Raw genomic sequence first — 23,086 nt, forward strand, 5'->3', positions numbered from 1 at the left:
CCTATGTGGCGTTGGAACCAACTCCCCTGTATTCGCTGCTGTGGGTGGAGCCTCCGCAAGTGGAGTGGTCTGAGTCTGTTCTGAGACGGCTTGGTTCGGCTCCACGCTGGCAGTTTGCGAGGGAGGTGTAGGTGGGGCCTCGCCATCTGTACGTGTCTCTTCTGGAGCCGCAAGCGCAGTTGGGGGCACCTCGGTAGTGTCTAAGTCGCCAACCCTGCGCCTAAGCTGGTCTATGTGCCGTCGCCACAAACGTCCGTCTTCGAGTGCCACCTGGTACGAGCGAGGTCCAGTGACTCCCACTACTGTGGCTGGCACCCAAGGGATGTCCCCCACATAGTTCCGGGCAAAGACCTGGTTTCCTGGGACAAATGACCGTGGTGCGTTGGCACAGCCTGGGGGTTCAGCCACGGCAAAGTCTGGGTGTAGCCGGTCGAGCGGTGACCTGAGGCGGCGGCCCATAAGCAGTTCAGCAGGACTCCTCCCTGTGGCCGCATGAGGAGTGATGTGCTGCACGAACAAGTATTCGGCGACCCGCTCATGCCAGTCTCCCCGGTCCAGGCGCGCCAGTGCCTCTTTTGTCGAGCGCACCATTCTTTCCGCTTGCCCGTTGCTGGATGGATGAAAAGGTGCCGTTAGGGCATGGCGGATGCCCAGTCCCAAAAGATACCGCTCAAACGTGCCTGACGTGAACTGCGGTCCGTTGTCAGAGACAAGGACATCAGGACACCCATGCGTTGCAAACAGGCCTCGCAGCACCCGGATGACAGCTTCGGTAGTGGTGGAGGGCATCAGGGCGACCTCCAGCCATTTGGAATAGGCGTCCACCACTACCATAAAGGTCCGGCCGTGAAAAGGGCCAGCCAGATCGATGTGTACCCTCGACCAGGGTGTCTTTGGCGTCTCCCAGGTGTGTCCCTTAGCTGCCGGTGGTGCAGGCCTCGACTCTTGGCACGCTTGACAGGCGGATACCCAGGCAGTGATGGCATCGTCCATATTAGGCCACCAGACGTAACACCGAGCCAACGCCTTCATTTTGACAATTCCCTGGTGGCCAACGTGCAGAGCCTCCAGGACGCGCTGACGGAGTCCCTGGGGAATCACGACGCGGTCTCCCCACAGCAGACAGCCGCGATGAGCTGAGAGTTCATGTTGTCTGGTTGCGAAGGGCTGGAACTCCGATGCAAAAGGCCCTTGTGGCCACCCCCTCCACACCCAGTTGAGCACCCGGCTGATGGTGCGATCCTGGGCAGACGCGGAGGCCACAGTGGCAGCCGATACAGGCGCTGCCGGAAGATCCTCAATCAGAAGGAGCGATGAAGCTGGAGCCGGGTCTTCCACAAATGCTGGAAGAGGGCAACGGCTGAGGGCGTCGGCATGGCCCATCGATTTTCCCGGGCGATGGATGAGCCGGTAGTGGTAGGCAGCCAGGAAGACAGTCCATCGCAGCATGCGCGGTGAGAGGACCGGTGGAGTCGGACGATCACCGGCGAGGAGGCCCAGGAGTGGCTTGTGGTCAGTGATGAGGTCAAAAGTCCTGCCATAGAGGTATTCATGGAACCTCTTCACTCCAGCCACAAGTGCCAATGCCTCCTTGTCGAGCTGGCTGTAATTCCGTTCCGTCGGAGATAGTGTCCTGGAAAAGTAGGCGAGCGGTGCTTCTCTTCCATCTGGGAAACGGTGACTAAGGACAGCACCGATGCCAAAAGGTGAGGCGTCGCAGGCAAGGACCAGCGGCCTGGATTCACTGTACTGTACCAGCACACTGTCTGAAGAAAGGAGAGCCTTGACCGCATTGAAGGCCGCCGTCTCTCGATGACCCCAGGCCCAAGGCGTCTTAGTGCTAAGGAGTCGGTGAAGAGGCTCAGCCACCGTGGCTTTGTGGGGCAGGAACATGTTATAAAAGTTCAGCAGCCCCAGGAATGCCTGCAACTCCGTTTTGTCCTTTGGGGTGGGGGCCTGCTGGATAGCGCGGATCTTGGATGTGGTTGGATGAAGGCCGGAGGCATCGATAAGATAGCCCAGGAACTCTACCTGTGGAACGGCAATCAGGCACTTCTCCCTCTTTACCTTGAGCCCGGCCTCCTGGAACCTGGTCAGCACGGCACGGAGGCGCTCGAACAGCTGCTGGTGTGATTCTGCAGACACCAAGACGTCATCAAAATATGGTACCACGCCCGGAAGCCCTTGCAGGAGACGCTCCATAAGGCTTTGGAAGATGCCAGGAGCCACACTCACCCCGAACTGCAACCGGCGGCAACGGAATGCCCCCCGGTGGGTGACGATCGTCTGGGCTTCAGCAGTGGCATCATCGACTGGCAGTTGTTGATAGGCTTGGGCAAGGTCCAGCTTAGCGAAGACCTTACCCTCACCCAGGGAATGCAGCAGGTGTTGGACAACAGGAACCGGATAAGCGTGCTGCTGAAGTGCCTTGTTGATTGTGCACTTGTAGTCAGCGCAGATCCTCACCGACCCATCTGGCTTGACAGGCGTGACGATGGGGGTTTCCCACTTTGCGTGGTCAACGGGCTCCAAAACTCCTTGGGCGATCAGTTTGTCCAGTTGTTCGTCCACCTTAGCCTTGAGAGCAAAGGGAACCCGGCGTGGCTTGAGCTTGATGGGGGCGACTTGTGGATCAAGGCTAAAGGAGATGGGCGTACCAGTATATTGTCCCAAGGTGCCGTCAAAAACCTCGGCAAAGTCTTTGACCAGACCCTCAGTCTCTGCGTTAGAGATGCAGTTGATGCCGGTGACTTCCAGGCCGAGGGCATCAAACCAGTCTAGCCCTAGGAGGCTTGGCCGCTGACCTTCGACCACCACCAACTGGAGCAGGCCCAAAAAATCCTTGAAGGCGATCCGGAACCGGCCAACGCCTACCACGGGAATGTCGTTTCCCTGGTAGTCTCTCAGGTGTACGCGGTGAGAGTCGAGTTGCCTTTTGGATACTCTGGGTACCAGTCTTTTGATGGTGCTCCATGACACGACGGACAGGGCAGACCCGGTGTCGATCTCCATGTCACATGGAGCTCCTTCAATGAGCACCGTGACGTTCAGCTTGCGTCGCGTAGACGAGTCGGTTTGGCCAATCGTGGTTCCAGACGGGCAGCGGCAGTTGGTGAGAGCGAAACAACTTCCCTTGGCAGACTGGAGTGAAGACTTGAACTTGCGAGTCGATGAAGGGGGGGTGTCAGACGGAGCCGATCGGCAGACCTTAGCGATGTGGCCCCTTCTGGAACACCTCCTACAGATGTGTAGGACTAGGTAGTCCACAAGAGCCTTGGCACTGGTCCAATGGTCCATGGGGGGGGGGGTTGGAGATCACTGCCCTGAATAAGCACAGAGAAATTCACAATTTTTTTTGGTAAGTCACAGAAACTATCAAGAGAAGGCATTAAAGATTTTATGCCATGGGTTCATTTACCAGAAGTAAACATTAACAAGAAATAGGACATAAATATAGAACAGGTAAGAAAAGCCATAAAACACTCTAAGAGTGGAAAATCTCCAGGTCCAGATAGATTCATAGCAGAATATATATTTAAAAAATACTGACAATATAGAAACACCATTAGTGGAGGCTTTAAACTAAATTTAAACTGGAAATCTGCCCCAGAAATGGAAAATAAAAATCATATCTGTATTATATTAAAAGGGGAGAATAATGAAGATTCAATGTTGTACAGACCGTCTGCCCTATTGAATTTTGATTGTAAAATTTTAACCTCCATAGGGTAACAGAAAAATGTGTGCATAAAGATCAAACAGGTTTTATTAAGTGACGAGCTATAATAATGAGTTTAAGAAGCGTATTAAATATTATGCAATCTCTTGGTTTCTGGATGAATAATAAGCTTATGACAGGTTCAAGTGGGGGGTTATGAAGGAATTATTATTATTTATTTTTTTGGAAAGGATTGTATTTCCAACAAATTTCTGTAAGCCGAAAGAATGAAATATTTTTGGCAGAAGGTAACTGAAACTATCAACAGAACTGTATGGAACAACCTTACATTTACAGAGCAAAATATCCTCTTGAATTATATACCCAGCACATGGAACCTTACAAAAGGACAATGCGAGTGGACTCTCCCTGCCCTTAACTAAAGCAAAAAGACGGATACTGATGAATGGGGAAAATAAAAATGCGGCTCCCTTCTACGATTGGATTGGGGACTTGTACAAACTCACAACGTTTGAACAACTTGCATATAAACACAGACTTGCCATGGACAAATTCAATGATATTTGGAATCCATTCTTACAAATACTGTAATAGCTTAAGATCTGGTGAGGCACAATAACAACCTTGTAAAATACATTGGTACCTCGGGTTACAGACGCTTCAGGTTACAGACCCCTCTAACCCAGAAATAGCGCTTCAGGTTAAGGACTTTGCTTCAGGACGAGAACAGAAATCGTGCAGCGGCAGCAGGAGGCCCCATTAGCTAAAGTGGTGCTTCAGGTTAAGAACAGTTTCAGGTTAAGAATGGACCTCCAGAACGAATTAAGTTCTTAACCCGAGGTACCACTGTATACAGTTTTGGGGTTTTCCCTCTCCCCCCTTTGTTTTCCCTTCTACACCGGTTCTGTTTCTCTTTTTCTTTTTCTTTCTTTTATTTACATCTCACCGTATTTAGTGCACATATAATTATGTTTTTTTTTAGCTTTCAATGAAGATGTTTATATATATATATATGTATCTGTAAGCTGATAGATAAAGAAATATGTTTGGGGTGAGATTTAATGACTTAGGTTTCCCAATGTGATATCCTATTAGAGTGGTAAGACGAGGGTGCCTGCTGTCAGAGGCATCTCTAGTGCAATTGATAAGACAAAGTAAGACAATAAAAGGCATAAGAATAGCAGAAATAGAACATAAAATCAGCTTTCACTGTCATGATATGGGAGTTTTCTTATTTCACTACACAGAATCAGCCAAAATAAATTGGGGAAATGAATCAGGATCATAAGTGGCTGGATTAAAAATCATTATAACAAAACATGAATTATTACCAGCAAATGTATATTATGATGAGATTGAATATGAGAGTCGCATAAAAGAATTTAGCTGGTGTAGTAAAATATCCGGGTCTCAAAATCACAGATTACCTAACAGAACTATTCAAAGATAATTACCGTAGCTCCCAGCTAGATCCGGCATAACAGATCCAACAAGATGTAGAATTCTGGGGAAATGGGGGGGGGGAGGCAATAAGCCTAATTAAGATAAATGTTTTAACAAGAATAACGTGTTTTCTGCATAACATTCCCATGTTTTTACATCACAAATGGTAAAAGAATGGCATAGAAAATAATATCAACTTTTATGTGGCTAGGGAAAAAGGTAAGCGTATCAAAAGCTATAGTGAGAGGGAATCACTGGAAGGGAGGACTGTGGAGTCCTGATTTTGAATTTTATTTTGAAGCAGATATTTTAAATGCATTATGGATGGTCAAAAGAATCAGAATGAAATAATATAGGGGATGGAGTTATATAGTAAATATTGGACTTAAAACATGGGATAAACACAGAGCATATCTCACGTCCAACATATCTGATATACTCAGTGCTTTTTTCTAAAAAGAATGTTTAGGGGTACTCTCATTTTCCTACTCATATTGAAATGTTGCCCCACAATGAGGCCAAACTTAGATTTACAAACTGTTTAGGGGTATGCATACCCCTGCGTACCCCCAGAAAAAAGCACTGGATATACTCTATGTTGATCCCATACTGTAATTCCAATATTTACTACTGTTTTCCATAGTGTTTTGATTTTTCAATCATGATGTAAAAGCTTTAGGAGTCCCCATGGATTCCTGGGGGAGGGAGTGTTATTGCACTGGTGTCTTGCTTGTGGGGCTCCCCACTGGGGGAAACCGAATGCTGGACTAGGGAGGCCTTCAATCTGATGCTGCAGGTCTTGTCTTATTTTCTCCTGGGCCGTTGTTGGTGGAGGGGAAGCTTTCTTCTTTTCGTGAAAAGATATTTTCTGTACCATCATAGAAGGCACAAAATGTAATACAACAAACTGACAAACTGGAATGTGTCCAGAAGAGGGCAACCAAAATGGTCAAAGGCCTGGAAACGATGCCTTATGAGGAACGGCTAAGGGAGCTGGGCATGTTTAGCCTGGAGAAGAGGAGGTTAAGGGGTGATATGATAGCCATGTTCAAATATATAAAAGGATGTCACATAGAGGAGGGAGAAAGGTTGTTTTCTCCTGCTCCAGAGAAGCGGACACGGAGCAATGGATCCAAACTACAAGAAAGAAGATTCCACCTAAACATTAGGAAGAACTTCCTGACAGTAAGAGCTGTTTGACAGTGGAATTTGCTGCCAAGGAGTGTGGTGGAGTCTCCTACTTTGGAGGTCTTTAAGCAGAGGCTTGACAACCATATGTCAGGAGTGCTCTGATGGTGTTTCCTGCTTGGCAGGGGGTTGGACTCGATGGCCCTTGTGGTCTATTCCAATTCTATGATTCTATGCTTTTTTTCTTTAAAAAAAAAAAGGTTTAGGGATGCTCTCATTTTGACTCAAGAAAATCACCATTTTATAGTTCAAATTGGGAAAAATAAATACAGTAAATGGACAAAAGTACAAAGATTTACAAAAGGTTTAGGGGTATTCGTCCCCCCGGAAAAATGGGGGGAGTATGGGGATATGTATAACCCCCATAACATGATGCTCAGCAAATAGTGAAACCCCTGTGTCAGATTCTCCCTGGTATTTTGTGGAATATTTTTATTTTGGTTTCAGTTTTTCAGTGTATGATTATTCAATCATTTCTGTAGGCTTGCAGCCCATTTACTGGAGCAGAGATGATGTAGCCCATTGGCTGAAATGGGCTGAAAAGGAGTTCTCATTAAGACCCATTGACAGCAACACTTTTGAGATGAATGGCAAAGCGCTCTTGCTTTTAACCAAAGAGGATTTTCGATACAGGTCTCCACATTCGGGTGAGTACTAAGAAAAAAGGAAGGAAATGCATAATGTGGCCTCATTCATATGTAGTGCTAAGCGAAAGTATGGGTAAGCATGAACGAGAAAGCATGTGGGTATTCTTAACACAAATCACAGCTGCTTTGTTCCTGCTCTGGACTTGCTAATGTTGTGGCACCCAGAACTAAGCCATGGTTTTGACTTTGCTATAGCCAAGCCTTGGTTTAGTGCTTGTGGTTTGTCTAGAGTGAGATTTGAACTTACTGGTAAACCAAAACAGGACTTAGGTATGGATAGCACAACAGCAGCATGGCAGGAGTGAAGCCTCTGTGCATTTTGCTGTGAGTACCCGCACACTAGGTCATTCACGCTTAGCCAGGATTTGGCCTACCAAATTGCGTAGGACTGGTACACAAAAGCCCTCTTTGGGTATTTGTTTTGTGTTTCTTGGGACATAGCAACCACACCACTGGGAATAAGGGCAAGGGGGCTGAAGTAAATTCTGAGAGCAGCAGGAAGCCATGGGGCCTGCAATCAGTCTTGAAGTCCTGGGCAGGTTTGTGCAGGTGAAGGTGGTCCTTCAAGTACCCTGGTCCCAGGCTGTTGAAGGGCTTTAGCCTTCTCACAGATGAGAGCTGCATTTCAAAAGCTAGATGTCATGGAAATATGTTCTTCTGTCTAATGCAGAGGTGGCAATGGGGAGGGGGGCCATTGAGCGTGACGTCAGGCCATTGGGAGGAGCCAGGGGGCAGAGCCGAATGTGGCAGCAGTGTGGCTTCAGTGGCTGGTGACTCCTGCTGCCTCCGCTGTCACTGGCAGGGGGCTGCTTTGACCATCTCCTTCCTTCCATGGTGGGGGAGGAGGAGAAGGAGTTGGCCCCTGAAGTGGTGCTGTGCTCAGCTCCACACTCCACTCCCTTTGAATGTTGGGGGGGCAGCCCCTCCCAAAATAATCAGGGGAGGTCAAAAGGAGATGGCATCCTTGCTCTAATGTAATAGTTTTCTATGGTGCAGAATTTTTTTTGTATGGGGAAACATTTCATCCTGTGTAGTTGCAGTCCAAAGTGGCCCAAACATAGGGTAGCCATATATCTTTCATTCACTTGCATGGTCTGTTTGTCTTTTAGGTGATGTGCTATATGAGCTTCTTCAGCATATCTTGAAGCAAAGGAATTCTCATGTGCTGTTTTCACCTTTCTTCCATCCTGGGAACTCTATCCATGCTCAGCCAGATATCATGTTACATCAAAACCATGATGAAGGTAGCAACAAATATCTCTTTGTTTGTTTGTTTACAACCAGTGTTAGCTGTGGGCTTTGTGTGGAATGAAATAGGATACTTGGGGGGATACTTGGCGAACCCTTACATTATGACCATGGTTGTGGCTACAAATTTAGAGCACTCCTCTAAAAATGAACTCAGAATTGCTCCATACAATTAGAAAATATGTTACTAAGGAAACCAAAGAAGGCCAGAGTTTGAAGTAACAACGGTAAACTTTGTTTTATTTTTGTCATAATATGCAAAGAAGGCTTACAGCCAGATCCAGAGTCTAACTTTGTTGTCAAAAGAGTGTTTAGCTCTACAGAGTAGACCTATTTGCTTCACTTACACAATGTGAAATGGCAGGCTGGTACACCTGCATCAAACACAAGTGTGTATGTGGCAACCACTACATAATGTGTGAACTGGCCTTTTATCCTGGGTGTCCGCTGTGCTTCAGTTTCCTTTCACATGAAGTTTCTATTTAAAGAAAGCAAAACATCATTTTGGTAGTGGCCCATTGCTCCATGGGAAAGCACATGGTCTGCATGCAGAACTCTGTAGAATCAGTTCCAGTTAAAATGGACCTGGGGTAACAGGACTGGGAAAGAACTGCAATAAGATGAGCATTAAGGGTGGAAATTTTTTCCCAAAGATACCAACTGTATTCAGAAGAGATTTTGCCCACCACAATCCATCCTTCTCTGCAATGCACCACCTCAGGTGTATTTCAAAGCACCTTTTAGTTCATGTACTAAGATGCTGAGTCCCCCAACAGGCCTGGCTAGTGCATCTTGTGAACTAGATATACGGTCTAAAAATTGAATTGGAAACATGGGGGCTTTGGGGGCGTAATGCCAAATCATACTTTGGAATTGGAAGCACAAACGTACGTCTCACATGCTTCCTGTTTCCCTCATGCATTACAATGACCAACTCCTGTTCCTGGTTTTCAGCAAAATGTAGTTGTGCTGTTTCATCCAAAGTGCATGTTTCACATTTCCCTTTATGCCAAGATTGTAAACCACTATGATTTGCAGGAAACCAGGAACAGAAGTTGCAAATCTCTGTGGGAGGAGGAGGACACAAACCCAAGGCTCCTTGGGTGCATTCTCATGACAAACAGCCACATTGCATTGGAACCATAAGGCTTGATTCTCTAACTAACTATTCCAAAGTTCTGTTGTTCAAAATTGTATTTTAAGTTGTGCCATCTTAGTTCTTGAAAACTTGGAGCTCCTTTCTGTGCCACAAAGGTTGGACACTCTACTGCTGCCCTGTACAGAACATCCTGTAGTTGTTCAAAGAAGAGATGATCAGCTGATCCCAAGATGTATTCATTAGGGAACTCCCTGCCTCATCTTATTTATTACTTTTTATCCTACAGAGCTATGGACATACACGGTTCCCCCTTTCTGAATTGTATCCTCACAATAACTCTGTGAGATGCGTTAGGCTGGATCAAGCTCCCCAAGAGAGCTCTATTTCTGAGGAAGGATGTCACTGTGATGCCAGGTCATCCTTGTTTAAGTTCAGTACTTCAGCTATTATGCCCCTTGGGCTCTCTTACCAGCTGGTATCTTGATCCCCTTCCCTGTTCTTTCAGGGTATGGGCTACATTGGAGCATGCAGGACTGGAACTGGCAGTCAATTACATGGCATCACAGTGACATTGGTAACTGTTTGCTCATGCAGTTTGTGATTAAACCATGCAGGCAAAGACAAAAAGCACCAACGATCAACAGATTGTCTGGTTTTGCAAAGTACTGTGCAGGCAACTTCACAAGAAGCTGATCTTTGAGATTGCGTATCTCCATGCACAACACTTCATAAGACCTGATGATCACCTGAGCTTGCAAGACCAGGTGCACAGTGCCTGATTTTAACATGTGGACAGAAGCCTGCCACCTTTGATGGACACCTGATCATAGGCACCTGTCATTGGAGTTTGCAATGCCAAATGCAGAACACTTTGCAGAAGACTTGTAGGCACCCCACAAGCTCAGCCCAGTTGTGTCTTTACCTTCTCATACCTGATGTCATATATAGGCACAGCTTAGCCAACACAGTCTCACAGGCCAAATGTGGTTCCCATAAGCCACAGGTTCCCCACCACTGCTCTGACTAAACATTTGGTGGCTGGATTTCAAGAACTGCACGTTGTTCAGCTTCTTCTATGGACACAACCCATAAGAAGGAAGACTGGTTTTTGTTCTAAGTGTGTGATGTCAGATAGGAATGCCAAGACCAAGAGGTGCTGGCTAGTTCTGCAGCATCAGGTGTGCCATGGCACCTCCCGCTTCAATGGAGTCCGGGGTCTTTTTCACCTCCAGTCCCTTATAGCCACACTCTACCCTTGTTTTATTGTATTCTCCAAGTGCTTGATGAATACTTTTGCTCTTTGCTCCTTTCCCCTCAGCTTTGCTTCCAACCACTAAAATAAAGCTTTCGCATATGCATATTTTTTTAAAAAAGGCACCTCTTGGTAGAAATTAAAAGCCGAGGAGGAGCATTTTGTTTTAATTATGGATTACTTCCAGCCACAGACTCTGGGCAGTGAGGGAAGCCCTTTGTGCCAAGACTTCACAGGCAGGTAATGAGGGCTTCTTGTGTACTTTGAGTCACTTGTGCTGCCTCTTTCCTGTTGGTGGAAGAACTCACACAGCTAAATATAGCCCCGCACTGCCTGTTGGGTTTGTTGTTGTGTTTAATTCTTCATTGGGTTCTGTGGTATGTATCTGCTCCAACCAGCTCACTTTGAATGGCCATATGAGGGAAAGGGCCTGGCAAGCATTCTCCAGGCGATCTTTACAATTCAGTCTTGAGTATGGTTTCTGTTTCTCTCCTGAGTGTTGTGTGTAGGAGAAAAGAACTGTTGGTGCACTGGAAGAACTAAATTGCTGAAAAACCACAAGGGTTTTGTGCTTCTAATTCCTAGGCATGGTTTGCCATTATGTCCAAACAGCCCCAAAAGCCCACCTACAAAGGAGACTGCTGGCTGCATCTCTGCACAATTTACTGTTCTGGTCTTGCCTCCTTCCAATCAGCCTCAGTGAGGATGGGGGAATAATTTCTGTATCTGGAAAGATCCAGTGAGCCAGCCACACCTAATATGAAGACAAATTACTTGCCCTTAAAGGAGATGTCCTGTTGCAATTTTTCCACTCAGAAGGGGCACTTCTGATTAGGGATTCAATGCAGAAATACAGAAAGTGGGCTCTTCTGCAGATGAAGGGTTAACTGGGAGGGGTATTGTTTTGGTCGGTTGCTATGTTATGTGTGTCTTTTTGTGTTTTTATGTAATAAACCGCCTTGTGATCCTTGGATAAAGGGCAGTAGAAAAATTTAATAAATAATAATGATAGCTCTTTCATGTGCGTTTAAAAATACATTTTGGGCTTATGATGGAAGAGTGTATCCAGTTTTAACTGAGGATAAAATAGTTCCTAGGCTGTTACGCAGAACCTACAGACCACAGGCTATTCCATTTCTGTGGCGCACAGCCATGTTTTCAGTGAGCACTTTGGCAGTCCACAGGGCCCTCCCTGGCACTCCTGCCAAGTGTCACTGAAGATGGCAACACACAGGCTGTGTGTTCTCTAATTCAGATCTTTTTTAATGCAGAAAAAGAAACACATTCTTTTGAAATGTAATCCTTGCATTGGCTTAATGGTGTAACAATGTTTAATGTTATGTCTCTCTGTTGGACTGCATGCAGGAATTGTGTCAAATGACCATGGCTTATCATGCAATGTGCAGTGTCTAAGCGAATGGGCTCCATGAGCCCTGGGAAGCCTTCTTTTTGTTGTTTATTGGTGTCCGACTCTTCGTGACCCCATGGACCAGAGCACGCCAGGCACTCCTGTCTTCCACTGCCTCCTGCAGTTTGGTCAAACTCATGCTGGCCGCTTCAAGAACACTGTCCAGCCATCTCGTCCTCTGTCGTCCCCTTCTCCTTCTGCCCTCAGTCTTTCCCAACATCAGGGTCTTTTCCAGGGAGTCGTCTCTTCTCATGAGGTGGCCAAAGTCTTGGAGCCTCATCTTCACGGTCTGTCCTTCCAGTGAGCACTCAGGGCTTATTTCCTTCAGAATGGATACGTTTGATCTTCTTGCAGTCCATGGGACTCTCAAGAGTCTCCTCCAGCACCATAATTCAAAAGCATCAATTCTTCGGCGATCAGCCTTCTTTATGGTCCAGCTCTCACTTCCATACATCACTACTGGGAAAACCATGGCTTTAACTATACAGACCTTTTTAAAAAAAAAAAAAAATTTATTACTTTTCCAACAATTTAAACACAACAAACAAACAAAAAGAAAGACAATACAATACAATACAATACAAAGACACTACATAACACTAACACATTAAACTAACAAAACAAAACAAAAACCGTTTAAAACACATCAAACAATTTCAATATCTTATCTTTCATTCACTTATTTCAACGACCTCCTCACACCTTCCTTTTTGTATTCCACTTCTGTTAATTGTTTCAGCAATTCCTTTCCATCTTCCTCTGTTTTCTATCCTATAATTATCTTGACACATTCTAACCTTATTTTTTCCTTTAATACTCTATTAATCTATTTATACTTAGTTCCTTATAACATTTCTACTAAAGCCATATAAGTTAATTCCAACATTTTTCTAACATTCATTAATTTTACAGTCTTTCTGTAAATAGTCTTTAAACTTTTTCCCGTCTTCTTCCACCGACTCTTCTCCCTGGTCTCGGATTCTGCCAGTCATTTCTGCCAGTTCCATATAGTCCATCAACTTCATCTGCCATTCTTCCCGGGTGGGTAAATCTTGTGTCTTCCAATACTTTGCAATAAGTATTCTTGCTGCTGTTGTTGCATACATAAAAAAAGTTCTATCCTTCTTTGGCACCATTTGGTCGACCATACCCAGGAGAAAGGCCTCTGGTTTCTTCAGGAAGGTATATTTAAATATCTTTTTCATTTCGTTATAAATCATCTCCCAGAATGTCTTAATCCTTGGGCATGTCCACCAAAGGTGAAAGAATGTACCTTCAGTCTCATTACATTTTCAACATTTATTGTTGGGCAAATGGTAAATTTTTGCAAGCTTGACTGGTGTCATGTACCACCTATAAATCATTTTCATTAAATTTTCTCTTAAGGCATTACATGCCGTGAATTTCATACCTGTGGTCCATAACTGTTCCCAGTCAGCCATCATTATGTTATGTCCAACATCTTGTGCCCATTTAATCATAGCTGATTTCACCATTTCATCCTGAGTGTTCCATTTCAACAGCAAGTTATACATTCTTGACAAATTCTTGATTTTTGGATCTAGCAATTCTGTTTCCAATTTTGATTTTTCCACCCGGAAACCAATTTTTTTGTCCAAATTGTATGCCTCCATTATTTGGTAATAATGGAGCCAATCTCGCACTTTGTTTTTCAATTTTTCAAAGCTCTGCAGTTTTATTCTGTCTCCATCTTGTTCCAGAATTTCCCAATATTTCGGCCATTTAGCCTCCATATTGAGTTTTTTCTGTGCCTTCGCTTCCATTGGTCTAGGTTTGCCATTGCCTTTCTCCCAAGGAGCAGGCGTCTTTTAATTTCGTGACTGCTGTCACCATCTGCAGTGATCATGGAGCCCAAGAAAGTAAAATCTCTCACTGCCTCCATTTCTTCCCTTTCTATTTGCCAGGAGGTGATGGGCCCAGTGGCCATGATCTTGTTTTTTTGATGTTGAGCTTCAGACCATATTTTGCGCTCTCCTCTTTCACCCCCAATAAAAGGTTCTTTAATTCCTCCTCACTTTCTGCCATCAAGGTTGTGTCATCTGCATATCTGAGGTTGTTGATTTTTCTTCCGGCGATCTTAATTCCGGCTTGGGATTCATCCAGCCCAGCCTTTCGCATGATGAATTCTGCATACAAGTTAAATAAGCAGGGAGACAATATACAGATTTGTCATACTCCTTTCCCAATTTTGAACCAGTCAGTTGTTCCATATCCAGTTCTAACTGTAGCTTCTTGTCCCACATAGAGATTTCTCAGGAGACAGATGAGGTGATCAGGCACTCCCAGGAAGCCTTCTAGATCAGGAAGCCTTCTAGATGGCACCAATTTCATTGCAGGGCCTGATCATTCATGCCAGAAACATTTATTTGGCAAAATTTGAGTGGCTTCCAGAGGTTGATGTGTGAACCACCTTTTCTTCTGATGCTGCTCATACCTTCCTTATGAGAGCACATCAGAGAACCATATCTTGCCATCACTTTACTATCATTTCCTGACAGAAGGGCAGAGTTTTAAGGAGATGTGAGATCAATTGAAGTGATGTCCTATCAATCAGTATTTTGCATTTATTTCCATGCATATGGCAAATAACGTGTAGTGGGTGCACGTGTATACTGCATATGGTGAAATGTTTCTTACTTGGTTATTGTGACCTTGACATGCAAAAACTTAACCCAGATACATAAAGAGAAAGAGAAACACAATGCAAGTCTATAACCCCACCCAGAAATAATTCTCAAAAGTAATTCACATTGAGTTCTGTATGTTCATACAACTACAGTGGAATCTCGGGTTGCAAACCTGATCCGTGTGGGATGCACATTTGCAACCCGCAACGCCGTGTCTGTACACACGTGGGTTGCAATTAGGCACTTCTGCACATGCGCAAAGCGTGATGTAGTGCTTCTGCGCATGTGCGAGCACCGAAACCTGGAAGTAACCCGTTCTGGTACTTCCGGGTTCAGCATGGTGCGCAACCCAAAATCACGTAACCTGAAGTGTCTGTAACCCAGGGTACCACTGTACAGTCAGTTTCTTTCATCCTAATTTCTGCTGCTTTTCTGAGCGTATCTGTGTTGCCATGTGAACTAGAAACTTTTTTAAAAATTGAGATTTCTGGAAATCTTAATGAGATCCAGCGAACTATATGCCCAGCTGTGCTCTACACATTACAACATCATTTTGGGGTTTGTTTGTTTTTGTTTTTTTAACTCATTTATATGCCTACTATTTCCCTAAGGACTGAAAGCAGCTTCCCATTTCACCCTCACAGCCACCCTGTCTGGTAGTCTAGGCAGAGAAGCAGTACCCAAAGCCACCCAATGGGCTTCAGGGTGGAACTTTGCAGTTCAAGCCCCCACTCTGTCGGCTGCACCCGACTCCTCCATGGACAAAAATCACGACTTGCTGTGTTCACATCAACTAGGTAATCTGGTGGCACACATGGCTCTGAAATATGCTTAAAGGGTTATTTCTTTGCAAGTCCAGTTTTAAGACATTGTTGTTCAGTCACCGCAGACAGGGCATGGCCTGGCTCTGAAGTTTCACTTCCTTGTGCCCATTTCGTTATTACTGACCTGAGTAGTCAGACAAAGACAGACCTTTCTTGTTTATGATTTGGGGCATGTGAATCATCAAATCCACACCAATGTTGCTTCCTCCTGAGCAGTAACAAGGAAACTGGTGGTTGCTGGCAAGATCCATTGGGAGGTGGGCAGCCTGATGAGTGGGCCTGGAGTCAGCCTAAGGTCACAGAGCTTGTGCGGGGGAAGCAGAACTTTGGAAGCCGAGTTCACAGGGCTTCAAAGAGGCCTTTTGCTTGCACCTCATGGCAATTGTATTTTAGAAGCAAGGCACCACTCTGTTCTTTTTGAATAGTCCCTTTAAGACAACAGTGGCAGCCACAGACTGAGGAAGAGAAGGAGCAAATACAACAACCTAATCTAGATGCCTACCTCAAGGTGTGGCAGATTTGGAGTGCCATGAAAGGCTGAAAATTGTTTTAGCTCCATTAAGGATGGTTTTTTTATGTGGCCATATGTTTGCTTTGTACATTTTTAATTATTTCTATTAAGTGATGAACGTGGAGCAAGGCTTAAATAAATGGTTTTAACAGTGTACTTTCCACATCAAGACATCATGCAATTTCCACTATTTCATTAATTGAAATAAATGGATCTGTTTTTAATCGAAATTAATTGGATGAGAGCCACAATGTTCTGGGGGTGTATAACAGAATTTTTTTACTGAACAACATAACTTTATCTTAAGTGTATAGTGGTATAGGACTCTGCGTATGCCATAATTGCAGAGGACCACAAAAAGTATGGAACAGTGGGCTCTCCTTTCTGAGAGTCTTCACCTTCTTTCATTTTCTTTTTTTTTAAAGCAAGTTTCCAGATCTTACAGCTACACTGCTGACATCTCAGAAGCCTGAGAGAACAGTGCTTTCAGGGTTTGGAGAAAGGACACCAGTGTTCTTGTCTCCACAGGTCTAGCAAAACCAGGGTAAATTTTGCAGAATAGTTAATGCAAAATGTGATACAATTTGCATCATGGTTGCAAGTCATAAAAGACAGCTTTTCTTTGCGTAAAATTTTAACATTTTTATGGGGAGTCAACACCGTCCATATGCTCTATCTTAAAGCCTGTCGTGGTATGAATATATTTGTCTCATCTTTTCAAAACAATGTTTTTGTCCTTGAGAGAACAAATATGGGCAGGTGTTTGCTCCACCTTAGTTAGTATTTGGCTGGAACCAAAGGATCCAGTTAAAATTGCCTCTTAAGTTATGTGTCACCAGTGCTATTTTTCAGGAAAAAGAGGTGCCAGGACTCACCATGAATGCTCCCTTGTTCGCTTATAATGGCAATGGGCGCCCACCTGAGAGGGGCCAGAACTGAGTTCCAGTGAGCTCAGGCTGAAAAAAAGCCCTGTGTGTTACCTATGAACTCCCAGTTGGCCATTCCTGCCATTCGTGCGCAGAATACACAACTTTTTTCTTTCTTTTTCTTTTTCTATACAGACAACTTTGTCCAGAGACCTTCAAGACAATCAGCTGACACAATGCATCACAACCCACCTACCATTGAATTATTGCATCGCTCTAGATCCCCCATTAGTGCCAACCACAGGCCTTCACCAGAACCTGAGCAGCGGTCATTGAAATCCCCCTTGGAGAACACTATCCGTCGCCTCTCACCAGCTGATCGGCTCTCGGGAATGAGGCACCACCAGGAGAACAATAGCCAAGAGTCTTACCCTCTCTCAGTGTCCCCTATTGAGAATAACCACTGCCCAACCCCTTCCGAAGTGCTTCAGAAGCCTTCCAGTCCCCGCCAGGAAAACACAAGGGTGATTCAGCTGATGCCCAGCCCCATCATGCACCCCTTGATACTGAACCCCAGGCACTCTGTGGATTTCAAAGCCTCCAGGTTGTCTGAAGATGGGATGCACAGAGAGGTGAAACCCATCAACCTGTCCCATCGGGAAGAATTAGCATACATGAATCACATCATGGTCTCCGTCTCTCCACCGGAAGAGCATGCAATGCCAATTGGAAGAATAGCAGGTTAGTATGATATATTCCAGGTCATGTATGTTTCTTTGGTATCTACCATACATTTTCCCAAGGGCTGGTGCTTGGGAAATTCGTTAATTTCATTTGAAGACAAACAGAAGTCCATAGGTTGAAGGTACTATAGAAGCAAATGGGTAAATAAAGGCATTTACTTTATGGTGATCTGCCATCATCTTATTCTTAGAACCCAAATCCCCAAAGTTATGGATGGTCTTTCTGACAAAGTAACGACCACCAGCTCCTGATTAATCTTCCTTGCGTTTTCCCATGAACATCATTCCTCAAAATACATTCATTTTATGTATTATTACATGTCATGGTTTCCCAGCAAACAAATTTAATACTGCAACAGGTTAAATGAATGAGCATGGCCCAGGTAAATCTAACTGCTGTTAAGTTTGAAGGATTCCAGTGAGAGAATGCTTAATTCTATTGTATTAAATTTAACAGAGATTCACATTCCTTATTTGCTTGGATTGGCTCTAGGAAGGAGGGATCTGAATTTCTCTTCTGCCAGTGCAAACATAAAGGGGTTCTAATAAGTTATTAGTAATCTTCTTTACTATTTACCTAAACATTAGTAAGCACTGTGAAACAATAAAAAATGGCCTGCCCACAGGTTTTCCTTCCCGGTCTGTGACAGTTATACATTGTACAATGCAAGCCTGCTGTTTTAAATGGGCCATTCTGCATTTATTATAATGTGAAGCTCAGTCCGTAGGGTTGTGACCACCTGCTTCATGAATCTGAGAGTCAGACTCAGTTTAATCAAGCAGTTGCTCACTTCCACAGATGCCTGCTCACATCAGCAGTCTACTTGGGTGAGCAGTGCATGTAAGGTAGAAATTAGGGTTGCCATACATCTGGAGTTTCCTGAACATACACGGAATACTGCTATCGGAAGCAGCGTCCCGGCAGAAATCGGGAAAATGTCTGGGAAAATCTGGATGTATGAGAACCCCTGTTGTCACTTACTGAACTTTATTGAAATATGGCGACCCTAGCAGAAATTCAACAACTGGTAGGTAATTGCCCATTTCCATCTCTGAACTGAAGAAACAACAACATTCTGTATTTTTGGGTTCTTGGAAGCAGCAGCAACGTCTCCTGAGTTGGTAGTTACCACGTTGCACAGTTTGTGTGAAAAGTTTTTTATGGAAGCAAGCAGCTCTTAGCAGTAACTCAAAAACAAATCAAACAAACAGGCCTTCCCAATTGGCATTTAATAATGTTGGGTCCTTGCCTACTGAATTGCTATTCCTTCCTTGCAGCATTACAGCAGCAACAAGAAAAATGTGACAGGCTGTCGAATAATCTGCTATTCCTTGAAACTCCCTCCCTCCTCAAAGGCAGCATGAGAGGGCAGTGCACCTATTCACTAGAAAGAGCCTCCAGAGTAGAGAAATCCAGAGTCTTATATCTCCAAGGGGTTGCAATGCTTGCAGCTATGGCAAAAACAGCTTTACTGGCTGTTTCGGGTTTGCTTCCTTCCTTGCTTCCTTGCTTGCTTCCTTGTTTCTCTCTTGAACTCAACATTGAGAATTAAATGGTGGCTGTTTTGGGACTAAGCTGTCAATACTGCTACAGTTGTACCTTGGTTTAAAACACCTTGTGACTAAAATGTTTTGGCTCCCAAACGCCACAAACCCGGAAGTAAGTGTTCCAATTTGCGAACGTTTTTTGGAAGCCGTATGTCCGACACGGCTTCCGCTGGAGTGCAGGAAGCTCCTGCAGCCAATCGGAAGCTGCACCTTGGTTTTTGAACATTTTTGGAAGTCAAACAGACTTCCGGAATGGATTCCGTTCAAGAACCAAGGTACGACTGTAGATCTCCAAACCAGTTTTTACCAGAAATGAGGTCTGTGATACTTTCCTTTCAAGGCTGACTTCCAGATGAGTGAAGTTTACTAGGCCTTTTAAAATCCTTGAGCCAGAGAGAGATTCTTCAGCACATTTGTTGGCTTGAAGCAGTTTTAAAAGAGGGGGAAAGACTGTTGCTCATTTGTGTGTATCACCATATTTTTCCATGTATAAGACTACCCCTAATTTTTGAACCCCAAATTAAGAAATCAATATTTATTGGGGGGGGGGGAGATTGCCCTTCAGTTGTTGAGTTTTTGTGGGGGAGGTTGCCACTGCCAATCACTTGCCACCGATCACCCACCCACCCACCCGCTCGCTGCCAATCGCATGCACGCTTGCCACAGCCACCAGTCACACATCTGCTTGCCAACAGCAATCGCCTGCCCACTTGCCGCCACAGATCACATGCACGCCTCCCTCTGCATTTACTATCCATGTATAAGACAACCCCCAATTTTTGCCAAAATTTTTAAAGCAAAAAATATATAGTCTGAGAGCCAGTGTGTTGTAGTGGTTAAGAGCGGTAGTCTCGTAATCTGGGGAACCGGGTTCGCGTCTCCGCTCCTCCACCTGCAGCTGCTGGGTGACCTTGGGCCAGTCACACTTCTCTGAAGTCTCTCAGCCCCACTCACCTCACAGAGTGTTTGTTGTGGGGCAGGAAGGGAAAGGAGAATGTTAGCCGCTTTGAGACTCCTGAAGGGGAGTGAAAGGCGGGATATCAAATTCAAACTCTTCTTCTTCTTCTTCTTCTTCTTCTTCTTCTTCTTCTTCTTCTTCTTCTTCACAGAAAAATATTGTAATTCGCCTAAATACTAAATGTTTCAGCTTGGAACATTAGCCTTCTTCTCACTTTCCATTCCATATATTGAATAAATGCATGGAAGTGGGGAGTGTTTATAGCGGCTGTTGCCATCGCTTGACTGCCATGTCTTCAGTGGAAGGCGAGAACTGGCCCAGTGTGACTGGATGTGCACAGGGTCTGTACTAGCAGATGAGGATTTATGATTTATGCAGGCCCTTATTGTGTCTACTTGTACTTGCATAGCGCCCATTGACACAAGTGTAAGAACTCAGGAGAACAGTCCCATTAGTCTGAACTGTGAGTCAGTGACTGGGATCACAGGGCTCCTTCCAACATTCCCAGAGCAGCAAAGGTGCCACTACGGACAAGGGATCATGGAACAATCCTTGTTTCGAATGGGGAAATGGGAACTTGCCCCAGAGCGCAAGGACCGCTGAGGAGATCTCCCACTGCATATTGGAGATCACTGAGGCATTGGAGAGATTGTAGTGTGACTTTTTCTATCAATGCTGACCTGTTGTGCTGGCATGCTCAAGAGGGAGGACTGAAAGCAGTGACCACTACTGAAGCCATGGGGGGGGGAGGTTGAAAGGAGCCCACAGAAACCTGGAGCAGGTCATTAAACTGATAAATTGATGACAGGGCTTACTGTTTAACACTGCTCTTCCCTGCCACCAATCAACAGAATTAATCAGGTGGCATTTTACTACCTGCAGCCCAGAGAAACCGTAACTATTCCTCAAAGGCAGGGCTTTCATCGTCTAACCAGTTTTGCAGCGCTTGCTGAAGCCATGTCTCATTTTAAGAGACTGCTGCTCATTTGCATACATCAAATATTTTTATACGAAATCTATGAAACATTTTTCCATTGTTGAACACTGAAGCACTTTTTGCTGACTTTTAATTAAAAAGCAACACTCAAAAGAAACTAAAAGGGGATTCTAATACTTCGCGCAAAGTGATAAACCAAGAAGGAAATGGCAGGATTGCTTAGGTTTCCTCCGGCTAATCTGGTTAGTCTGATTGAAATGCAATCTGCTAGGAAGTCTGCTTAGCTGGACAAACAGCCAAGGTATATCAATGAAAGGTCTATCTGATGTGTAAAATAAGAATGTAGAAGCACAACCAACCTATATCACTGTATAATAAAGCAAAACACCCTTTCACGCATAAGAAACTTCCATGCAAGTTTCCCCCTCTCCATTTATTTTAACAATTAATCCCGCAAAAACTCATCAACTAGATGAGACAGGAGAGATTTACGATTGCTTATCTCTCTTTTAATTTACTTGAAAAGCAAACATGGGTGGGGTGAAATTAGGTCTGGGCCACAGCACTGAGGTGGAGGGATTAACTTCCACCCCCTACACACACACACAATGGCTACTTTCCCTACTAGAACAAATTCAAATGCTAACTATATAGAACTATTATTATTATTATTATTATTATTATTATTATTATTATTATTATATACCACCCTTCATATGAAGATCAGATATGACTCAGTGTCCCGCGTTTATGAATTCTGTTTTGACCAGTCCTGGATTTGTAGAAGAAACAGTCTTGCATCTGTACTGGAAATACCTGTTTGCTGTGGGAAGCTGCTCCTTCTTTGCTGTTTTTGGCTTCAGGGTTCCAAGCAAGTCATGAATATTTGCTTGGTGCTAGTCATAGCCAAGAAATAAAGAACAAGGCAGCACTTAGTTCCATCTGCCTTGCTCTTTCATCTTTGGTGCCTCCTGGCCGTGAATTTCAGTTCCCAGGCTCCCTGATTCCTGTAGCCTTATGCAACCAACCTAGCTATGAAACTACTTTTTTATATTCTGCCATGCACTTAGGCAATTAGTTCGGTGCATCGTATTCCCATAATTCACATTCCCTAACAAGAATGGTAATTATATTAATGAATTATAACATTCAGAATGCTTCCCAGCCCCTAAAAGCACCCTGCAGCCAACATTGCATAGACACAATAGAAGCAGAGAAGCCCTCTTCTGACACCACTGCTGTGGAATAAGCCCTAACATGTGATCTGGTGTTTCCTTCACTTTCACCCCAGCTATTTCATTCCTCCAAGTTCCCCAGAAAACTTTGGAGATGGCCAAGATATACAATGCATTAGCAAACATTTAGGAGGTATCATGTAAACCATACAGCCCTTTGCTTCATTCCAAAACTTTGAAAAGACTTCCAACAGACCACGAGTCAGAGACTGAACCTAAGACATGATCCCTGAGCAGATGCAAGCTGAAATTCTCAACACACTCAGAAGTTATCACTACCCTAAGGAGTCTCAAGGTGGCTAACAATCTCCTTTCTCTTCCTCCCCCACAACAAACACTCTGTGAGGTGAGTGGGGCTGAGAGACTTCAGAGAAGTGTGGCTAGCCCAAGGGCACCCAGCAGCTGCATGTGGAGAAGCGGAGACGCGAACCCAGTTCCCCAGATTACGAGTCCACCACTCTTAACCACTGTTGTTGTTGTCATTTAGTCGTGTCCGACTCTTCGTGACCCCCTGGACCAGAGCACTCCAGGCACTCCTGTCCTCCACTGCCTCCCGCAGTTTGATCAGACTCATGTTTGTAGCTTCGAGAAACACTGTCCAACCATCTTGTCCTCTGCTGTCCCCTTCTCCTTGTGCCCTCCATCTTTCCCAACATCAGGGTCTTTTCCAGGGAGTCTTCTCTGGCCAAAGTATTGGAGCCTCAGCTTCAGGATCTGTCCTTCCAGTGAGCACTAGGACATCTGTCCTTCTTAACCACTACACCACACAAAACAGCTCTCACCATCAGAAAGTTCTTCCTGAGGTTTAGTTTATTATTAAAGGTGTTATTCCTGCATACATTGTGTAGCATC

General features: G+C 44.7%; 1 protein-coding gene across 2 annotated transcripts in view; it reads left to right on the plus strand.

The window, feature by feature from the left end:
- ETV6 (ETS variant transcription factor 6) overlaps positions 1-23,086 on the plus strand; it is a 159,048-nt gene that overhangs the window by 118,685 nt on the left and 17,277 nt on the right. For both annotated transcript variants that reach the window (XM_081191044.1, XM_081191043.1), the window contains exons 3-5: positions 6,793-6,957; positions 8,067-8,201; positions 17,009-17,554. In XM_081191044.1, the coding sequence (XP_081047170.1) occupies positions 6,793-6,957; positions 8,067-8,201; positions 17,009-17,554 (846 nt within the window). The remainder of the gene's footprint in view (positions 1-6,792; positions 6,958-8,066; positions 8,202-17,008; positions 17,555-23,086) is intronic.

This window comes from Podarcis bocagei, assembly GCF_964188305.1.
Source record: "Podarcis bocagei genome assembly, chromosome: 4".
NCBI classification, from domain to species: domain Eukaryota; kingdom Metazoa; phylum Chordata; class Lepidosauria; order Squamata; family Lacertidae; genus Podarcis; species Podarcis bocagei.